This window comes from Geospiza fortis, unplaced genomic scaffold (assembly GCF_000277835.1).
Source record: "Geospiza fortis unplaced genomic scaffold, GeoFor_1.0 scaffold313, whole genome shotgun sequence".
In the NCBI taxonomy this organism is placed as follows: domain Eukaryota; kingdom Metazoa; phylum Chordata; class Aves; order Passeriformes; family Thraupidae; genus Geospiza; species Geospiza fortis.
Window position 1 is genome coordinate 363,285 of NW_005054582.1, and position 9,834 is coordinate 373,118.

Sequence of the window (9,834 nt, forward strand, 5' to 3'; positions counted from 1 at the left end):
CACTGTCCCCTGGCTGCCACCAGGGCCATCCTGCTACCAGGGCCATCCTGCCATCACTGTCCCCTGGCTGCCACCAGGGCCATCCTGTCACTCCTGTCCCTGCCACTGCCAGCTCTGGGACCATCCTGGCACCACTGTCCCCTGGCTGCCACCAGGGCCATCCTGCTACCAGGGCCATCCTGCCACCACTGTCCCCTGAGTGCCACCAGGGCCATCCTGCCACCACTGTCCCTGCCACAGCCAGCCCAGGGTGCCACCAGGGCCCATCCTGGCAGCCAGCAGTGCTGCCTGGGACTGTGCTGGGGGTACAGGGGGTACACACACCTACACCAGGGGTACAGGGGGTGCACACACCTACACCAGGGGTACAGGGGGTGCACACACACCTACACCAGGGGTACAGGGGGTACACACACACCTACACCAGGGGTACAGGGGGTGCACACACACCTGCACCAGGGGTACAGGGGGTGCACACACCTACACCAGGGGTACAGGGGGTGCACACACACCTACACCAGGGGTACAGGGGGTGCACACACACCTACACCAGGGGTACAGGGGGTACACACACCTACACCAGGGATCAGCTCCATGAATGGGCTGTGGCTGTGCAGGGCACCTGCTCAGGGTGGAGCCTGAGAGCTCCTGGGAGCAGGGATTGATTCCTTCCCCAGAGCTGCTCAGATGAGGTTGCAGGAGCTGGGACAGGCTTAGCTTCTCATCAGACACCATGAATTTCAACTCCAGGCTTATTCTTCCCTGGAAAAACCTCCCTGAGCTGGCTGTGAAGGGGAGAAAAACCCCACCCCGGATGACCTCAGCGCAGCTCTGCAGCATCACAATTGCAGCCGGGCACTCTCCGTGTCTGGAGCACGAAATGAAGGGCAGGAAATGAATGGAACGAGCCTTTGAGGTGCTTTTCTGCTGCTGTGTAATTGGAGCCTCTCTGATTCCGCCGGGGTCTCTATGGAAACGGCAGCAGGAGATGATCTCACACGTGACCCCGTGGATTGCACAGCACAGGCCAGATGGCCACCATTGTCCCCACTGTCCCCACTGTCCCCTTCTGGTTGCCAGGCAACTGGCCCTGCCATTCTGACCTGTGCCTGAGCTTTGGCTTTGGCCAGCTCAGCCTGGCTGGGGACACCCCAGCTCCTGCACCACACAATCCCATTGAAATGGGCCTCAGAAAGCCACTAAACACCGCATTTTCCAGCAGAGTTTGTGTACCCTGCCATCAGCAAAGCTCCAAGTGAGGAAACGCGAGGATAAATGACCCACATTCTGTAGGAGAGTGAAGGAATTTGCCCAAAAGTCATGCAGCAAGTCAGGGATGAAGCTGAGAATGAAAATGGGCTTTGGAGTCCTGCTCTTCTGGAAAACCACAGGTGCTGTGTCCAGCAAGTGCAGGAGAACTCCAGGGAAGCCACAGTGTGAAATAAGCTTGGGGAAGAGAAGTTTTTCACACTTCTCCTCAGGTGACACCTCCTTCCAGCAGGGCACCTCTTGAACAGCCAGCATTTAACATTCCCCCCCTGTTGCAAGGATTTCCTGACCACTGAACCCCCCAGTTTGGCAGCTCCAGCAGGTGACACCTCAGATGACACCTCCTTACAGCCAGCATTTAACATTCCCCCCCTGTTGCAAGGATTTCCTGACCACTGAACCCCCCAGTTTGGCAGCTCCAGCAGCTCAGCCTTTTGCTGAAGTTACCAAACTTCCCTAAAAATCATTCCTTGAATCAGGAGTTCCTCAAATCCTGCAGCAGTGCCAAGGTCAAGCACAGAGTCCAGGACACCCTGGCCTGTCCTGTGTGTCCCAGAGAGGGGTGGAACAGGGGTAATTGTTGAGTGGAAGGGGCAGAAATGTGTATTTTGTGCAAATCTGTCCTGAAGGAGGGAAGGGAGACTTAACAAGAATCCTGGGAGCAGAAAATTCATGGATATGCAGCAGAGCTTCCAGCAGTGCTCCATGAAGAGTCTATCAAGAGCTGCAAATATTCTTGGCCAAACAGGCAAAAGAAACCTGCACACAAAAATGCTGGTGCATAAAATAAAGAAAACAAAGGGAATTGTTGTATTCGTTGCTGTGCATGGCAGTTTTTATATACAACAGGAATAAAGAGGAGGATGGTTTTAATTTAAATCCGTGGGGAAAAAAATGCAGAAAGCAGAGCAGGACAAGATCTAAGCTTCAAAGATTAACACAAAACTGCTAAAAGTCACACAGGAAGGGCTGCAGAGTAGTCTGAGTTTACTGTCCTAATTAGACAAGACACAAAAAAAGATTACTTGAGCAAGAGGAAATAAGTAAGGGCTTTGCAGGTATTGCATGGCAGGAAAAGAGAATAATGAAGGGGAAGAAAAAGCATTAAATTCTCAGATCCCAGTGACAGCAGCTGCTTGCTGTCATTATGGTGAGACCTGCAGGGGAAACACGCTAGAAATAAATGCAGCAGGATTCAAGTCCAGTGGAGGAATAGCCCTGATCACTGAGGTCGCACCACAAGGGACTGGAAATTATTGCCCCAGAAAAGAAATTAGGAGTTTTTAAGCCTCCAGCCCCAGTAACCAAATGGCTCAGTGGTTGGGAGGCAGCAGCCCAAGGCAGAAAATATCATTTTTGTCAAAGAAAAAAGTGAATGTGACAGCAGCAGGTAACTCAGAAGGGTGCCACAGCTCTGCCAAGGTTTGGGGGGACTGTTGGAAGGTGAGGTCAATCCATGGTGCCCCCAAACACCACAGTTAGTACAGGAGCTCAGGGAATCCCTTCATTGCTCAGTGCCAGGTGGGATCTCCTTTCTTCAGCCTCTTCCAAGCACCTGCCAGCAGTGCCCTCACCCCACAACTCCTGCTTTATTCCTTTTTTTGTTATTCCTCCTCTTGCTCTGCCCCCCAGTGAGAGAATATTGCCTGTGCCTGAGCATTGCCTCCCTGTCCCACCCTCCCAGGCCGCCTGGGCCCAGGACAGAGGCATCACCACGTGCCAATTGCCATTTTCTAGGTCCCAATTGCCATTTTCTCTTCCAGAGTGCCAATTGCCCTTTTCCAAGATCCAATTGCCCTTTTCCAGGGTCCCAATTCCCATTTTCTTTTCCAGGATGCCAATTGCCATTTTCTTTTCCAGGATGCCAATTGCCATTTTCCAGGGTCCCAATTGCCATCTTCTCTTCCAGAATGCCAATTGCTCTTTTCTCTTCCAGAGTGCCAATTGCCCTTTTCCAAGATCCAATTGCCCTTTTCCAGGATGCCAATTGCCATTTTCTTTTCCAGGATGCCAATTGCCATTTTCCAGGGTCCCAATTGCCATCTTCTCTTCCAGAATGCCAATTGCTCTTTTCTCTTCCAGGATGCCAATTGCCCTTTTCCAAGATCCAATTGCCATTTTCTCTTCCAGAATGCCAGTTGCCCTTTTCCAAGATTCAATTGCCCTTTTCTCTTCCAGGATCCAATTGCCATTTTCTTTTCCAGGGTCCCAATTGCTCTTTTCTCTTCCAGGATGCCAGTTGCCCTTTTCCAAGATCCAATTGCCCTTTTCTCTTCCAGGATCCAATTGCCATTTTCTCTTCCAGAGTGCCAGTTGCCCTTTTCCAGGATGCCAATATCCATTTTCTCCTTCAGGATGCCAATTGCCCTTTTCTCTTCCAGGGTCCCAATTCCCATTGTCTTTTCCAGAATGCCAATTGCCCTTTTCTCTTCCAGAATGCCAATTGCCCTGTTCCAAGGTACCAATTGCCCTTTTCCAGTGTACCAATTGCCCATTTCCAAGGTACCAATTGTCATTTTCCAAGGTGCCAATTGCCCTTTTCCAGGGTACCAATTGCCCTTTTCCAGGGTACCAATTGCCCATTTCCAGTGTACCAATTGCCCTTTTCCAGGGCACCAATTGCCATTTTCCAAGGTACCAATTGCCCTTTTCCAGGGTACCAATTGCCATTTTCTCTTGCAGGCCGAGCACACGGAGCAGCACGAGGGCCGTCTGTACAACATCCCCCTGGAGGAGGTGAAGGCTGTGTTCCCCCATGGGCTGCCCCATCGTTTCCAGCAGCAGGTATTCCAGCCCGGAGGGATGCACTCGGGCTGCCCCTGAATCCCTGGGAGTGCCCAAGGCCAGGCTGGAGGGGGTTTGGAACAACCTGGGATAGTGGGAGCTGTCCCTGCCCATGGGTGTGAGGATCTTTAAGGATCTCCCATCCAGCCCAGTTCCATGATTCTGTGTGGGAAGAACCAGATCCATTGGTGACTGTGATATTTTCCTGTTGGAATGAGACAGAGCAGTTATTCCTTGCCCTTACTGTTGTTTTCAACATCTAAAAGAGATGAGTGAACCCCCCAGAGCAGAAGAGTTTGAGGGTTCCACCTCAGGCAACTTTTGTTCCCGTGTTTTTCATCTGTAACATCCAGGCACAAAATGAATTACAGAAACATTTTCGACAAAGCAACACACTCCATTTTCAGAAGGCTTCAAACCTGGTTTTATTCCAGCATGCATGCTTTTTATACATTCTTACCAAGCTCATAAGTTTACACTTTACTCATTGCTCAGGAAAGACAAACAAAGTGCTCATTGGAATAATTGCAGGTTTCTCTTATTTCTCCTCCTTTCTTTCTTGGTTTCTATGTTGTTGACCTTGGTAGAAAATTCTTTCAGGGGTAAATACAGATCCTCTCATCAAACTTCTGTCTGGCTCACAGAAGTTGCTGCACAACCTCTTCCACATGGCTGTATTTCTGTGTGAACCAGGCTGTCTCATGAAATAAGTTCACATGTGCAGCAAGACAATCTTGTCTCCTGGTTTGTGTGGTGAGGCAGATGGAGCTGTGCCAGGCTCTGCTCTGCTGGGTCAGGAGCAGGTTCCTTACCTGTGCAAATCCAGGGCACTGAGCTGGATTCACGGACAGGCCAGGCACCCACACCACAGTTTGTGGGAACAGGTAAAACCCTTTTTGGGCACAGGAAGGACAAGAAAATAATTTCCCTGAGGGAAAGCAGCACTTGACCAACTCTCAAATGCTGCTTGACCGACCCTGCTGGGCAGAGAGGGCAGAGCTGGGTGTTGGAACCCTGGATGCTGAGAATTTTAAACTTTCTGTGCTTAAAGGCACAGACCCACTAGAGAACACTGCATTTGACTTGAGGCTGTGAAGAAAGCTTCAAAAATTGATTAATAATATTGAGATTACGGGTGTGTAGTTGATTAGGAGTTTACTTTGTGATATTGAAGTTTACTTTGTGTAATATCACAAAGTAGAAGACCTAAAGTTTGGGATTTTAGAATATAGAAATAAATATGAAGCAAGATAGAAGTTTTAGGGCAGAGACAAGTTGTTCTTCTTCACCTTCTTTACCTTCTTCTTTCTTCTTCATGGGTTTGGGTGATGTTTTGTAATTGGACAGAAAAGTCCACATTGTGGGCTTCAAAGGACTAATTATTGGGTTAAAAGGGAAATAATCTAGGTGTCATTTCTTAATTGGCACAGACCCACAAGAGAACAGTACAATTAACCTGAGACTGTGAAGAAGGCTTCAAAAATTGATTAATAACACTAAAATTACAGGCGTGTAGTTGGTTAGAAGTGCGTAATATCACTAAGTAGGAAACTTGAAGTTTGGGATTTTAGAATGTATAAAAAAATATGAAGCAAGATGGATGTTTTAGAGCAGAGACAAGTTGTTCTTCTTCACCTTCTTCACCCTCTTTTCTTCTTCATGGGTCTGGGTGATGTTTTGTAATTGGACAGAAAAGTCTGCAGTGCGGGCTTGGTGAGATCAGTTCTTGGGTTAAAAGGGAAAATAATCTCGGTGTCATTTCTTAATTGGATAGTTTAGTCTTAAAAGACCTTATAACAAGAGATAGTTAACAATTTTTGTGCCTGGTTAATGAAAGGCTGCTGAACTCATGGCTGTGAGGCTGTTTCACTGATAAGAAATAATAATAAAACACCCGAGTTCGAACGTGAAATACCATCTCAGGTGCCTAAAATCCCCACCTGGAGAAACCACTAGCTGGGGGTGCTGGGGGCCTGCAGGTGGGTTTGGAGCAGGGCTGGGGACAGCGGTGCTCGGCCAGCTGGTGGCAGGTTGGTCACAGCTGTCCTTCCTCAGATCCGGACCTTCAACGAGGCGCGGGTGATGGTGCGGAAGCCGGCGCTCGAGATCCTCACGTACCTCAAGGGCTCCAACTTGGCCCACCCTGCCGTCAGGTATGTGATCTGTATCCTTCAGCTGGAGCTGGAATGAAGAGAAACACAAGGAATTCGTGCAGGGGAGAGGGTGGTTGGGAGCCTGAGCTGCTCTAGTCTCCAGGAGGTGGAGACTTTCATTCCAGTCTAACATCCAGGCACAAAATGAATTACAGAAATATTTTCAGAAATATTTGGCTGTGTTGTAGTTGAGACAGAGACAATGCAAAGCAACACACTCCATTTTCAGAAGGCTCCAAACCTGGGTTTATTACAGCATTCATGTTTTTTATACATTCTTGTGCCACGTGGTCTGTGCTCAGTGCAGGGACTCCAGGCACTTCAGGGAGCTCAGAGCTTGGATGTTTTTATTTTAACTTCAAACAGGGTCAGCACACGGGGCAGGGGCTCCTCAGCTCTGCTCAGTGGGGTGGGGACAGGGAGAAGGAACTCTCTGGGTCTGCTGGGTGAAATCCTTGCTCTGACGAGCTCTGAGCTCCCTTTGTGCCCTTTCTGGAGGAATCACAGTCAAGTACAAACTGAAGAGGTTTTTCCAGAGACTTTCCTTGACAGTGCTTGCTGGAGATGGTGAGAGAGGAACAGGGAAGACCATGACCCTGTGCCACGTGGTTCACTACTGCTCCAGGCAGGGCTGGCTGGTGCTGCACGTCCCCGATGGTGAGAAACCCAGGGCTCTGGTACCACACCTAACACCTAAAGAAGCTGCTTCAGCAGCTCTAAGACATCCCACCACAATCTACCCTTGTTTTTCCATAGTGGAAAAGGCTCATAAAACACAAAAACCCCAAATAAAGTAGAGCATAATTAGTAATTTTCACCTGCTCACACATCCTTTGGGCCAGTCTGGTTTTCTCCATTTTTAATGAGCATGGGAAGAGATTGTTTGGGAGCTCTAGGATATCCCACCACAATCTACCCTTGTTTTTCTGTGGTGGAAAAGGCTCATAAAACACAAAACAAAACAAAACACGAAAAACCCCAAATGAAGTAGAGCATAATTAGTTACTTTCACCTGCTCACACATCCTTTGGGCCAGTCTGGTTTTCTCCATTGTTAATGAGCATGGGAAGAGATTGTTTTGGAGCTCTAGGATATCCCACCACAATCTATCCTTGTTTTTCCATAGTGGAAAAGGCTCATAAAAAACAAAAACCCCCAAATAAAGTAGAGCATAATTAGTAATTTTCACCTGCTCACACATCCTTTGGGCCAGTCTGGTTTTCTCCATTGTTAACAAGCATGGGAAGAGATACCCCAAATGAGTAGAGCGTAATTAGTAATTTTTACCTGCTCACACATCCTTTGGTCCAGTCTGGTTTCCTCCATTGTTAATGAGCATGGGAAGAGATTGTTTGGGGTTTTTGTGGCCTCCTCTGATCCCAAGGGACAGTTCTCCAGGAAGGATGGAGCTGCATCCACCTCTGGGGTCCCAAAGACATGAAGCTGTTGTAATGAATCCAGAGGAGGCACCAAGATGATCAGAGGGATCAGGGGAGCAGCTCTGCTGGGAGGAAAGAATTGGGATTGTTCAGTTCAGGAGAAGAAATTGGGATTGTTCAGCCTGGAGAAGGAAAGGCTCTGGGTTTACCTGGTTGTGACCTTCCAGGGCCTAATGGGACTGCAAGAAAAATGGAGAGAGAATATTTACAAGGGCTGGAGGGACAGGACGAGGGGGAATGGCATCCCACTGCCAGAGGGCCGGGATGGATGGGATGCTGGGAAGAAATTCCTCCCTGTGAGGGTGGGGAGGCCCTGAGAAGCTGTGGCTGCCCCTGGCTCCCTGGCAGTGCCCAAGGCCAGGCTGATGGGGTTTGGAGCACCCTGGGTTACTGGGAGGTGTCCCTGCCATGGCAGGGGGTTGGTTGATCTTTAAGGTCCCTCCCAACCCCAAACCATTCCACGTTTCTGTGACTTTTCTTACCAGAGTTGCAGAATGAAGACAAGCAACACAAACACCCTTACCATCCCCACCTCATACCATTATTTTGACTTAAAAAAACCATAATAAAATTCAAAACAACAGGGTTTTTTTTTTTGCTGACAGCTCATCTCTGGGTGAAGAACTGCAAGGAGCTTTTTCAGTCTTCCTACAACAAAGACAGGCTGGATCAGCCCCTGCAGGCCTCTGTCTGGCTCAAGAACTTCAAAACCTCCAATGAACGTTTCCTGGAAGAGGTTTGTGGCTGCAAACCGCACCCCCTGCCCTGTGCTGCTGTAAGAAAAGCACTTTAGATCCCTCTGTGGGATGGCTGGTGCTGGTGGGTGCTTCTCCCAGATTCTACAATCCAGCCTTGCTTTGCCTCCTGTCATCCTCAATCTCATGGTTGTTTTCTTCCCGCAGATAAAAACACAAAAGAAATACATCTGGGGCAAAAGGGAAAGCACAGAGGAGGGCAGACCTTTGAGGGAAGTGGTGGAGCAGGTAAGGAACAAACACTGCTGCTGGTGTGGTCTCACCTTGTGCCAGAGGATCCTGGGGCTGTGGGACAGATTGCTCCTAAAGATCTCAGAGATCTGAGACCTGGGAAATAGGAGGTGTCTCCCTGTCCACAAAAGATGATGTGGTGGATCTGTAAAGAAAATTTTACAGAGAATTTGGATGGAAAACCAAGATAGAATTAGAAATTGCCATGTTTTGATGCTCAAACTGCTCTTGGAAGAGGTTGTTGGCTGTCAAATGTGTTTTCCCCTGGAAGGGCTGCCCAAAAGTCACCCCTCAGCAAGAAATTGTCTTGGTTTGACAAGACAGGTGTCTGCTCAGGAAGGCAGGAGCCTCCCCTGAAATGAAAAATGCAAATCCTCTCCCTCTGAATTATTATAATTTTGAAATTAAGGGGCTGTCGGGCAAAGATATGGGAATAGGAGTAACAGTTCTGTACTAGGAAAAATAAAAATACAAATGTAGTAGTACAAACAAAACAAAACAAAACAAAAAAAGCCCCAAGAAACACACAAAAAAACAAAAACATACAAACAAAAAAACTCAAAAAAACCCACTGACAGAGTCAGAATCTGCAAAGGCTGCTGGGGTGTCCCAAACCCCAGATTGGATCCAGGTAGGAATGCTTGGCTCCTCCCCTGGGCGCAGCATCTCCCCATGGGATGCTGGAATTGGATCAGCCCTGCAGGGACACTCAATGACCCATGAACAGAAGATAATTAATAATTAACGGCTCATTTACAGATAGATATCTCCTGGAGGGAGGATTGGTTGTGGAAGAGATAAAGAGAATCGCCCAATGAACAGAAGATAACTGCCCCACCTGGTTTTAACAGTGTTAAACAGTTTTAATTTTAATTAACAGGAGATAACTGTCCCACCTGGTTTTAACAGTGTTAATTTCAACAATTAACAGCAGATAACTTCTCCACCTCTTTCTAAGAGTGTTAAAACTGTGTTAATTCTAATTAACAGCAGCTAACTGCCCCACCTGCTTTTAACAGTGTTAATTCTAACAATTTACAGAAGATAACTGCTCCACCTGTTTTTAACAGTGTTAATTTTAACAATTAAGCAGATAACTGCCCCACCTGCTTTTAACTGTGTTAATTCTAACAATTTACAGAAGATAACTGCCCCACCTGCTTTTAACTGTGTTAATTCTAACAATTTACAGAAGATAACTGC

General features: G+C 47.9%; 1 protein-coding gene across 1 annotated transcript in view; it reads left to right on the forward strand.

Moving 5' to 3' along the window:
• The window catches only part of DAP3 (death associated protein 3), a 22,459-nt gene that overhangs the window by 8,072 nt on the left and 4,553 nt on the right, over positions 1 to 9,834 (forward strand). The window contains exons 5-9 of the mRNA XM_031064349.1: positions 3,952 to 4,053; positions 6,109 to 6,217; positions 6,771 to 6,863; positions 8,251 to 8,381; positions 8,548 to 8,628. Of these exons, the coding sequence (XP_030920209.1) occupies positions 3,952 to 4,053; positions 6,109 to 6,217; positions 6,771 to 6,863; positions 8,251 to 8,381; positions 8,548 to 8,628 (516 nt within the window). The remainder of the gene's footprint in view (positions 1 to 3,951; positions 4,054 to 6,108; positions 6,218 to 6,770; positions 6,864 to 8,250; positions 8,382 to 8,547; positions 8,629 to 9,834) is intronic.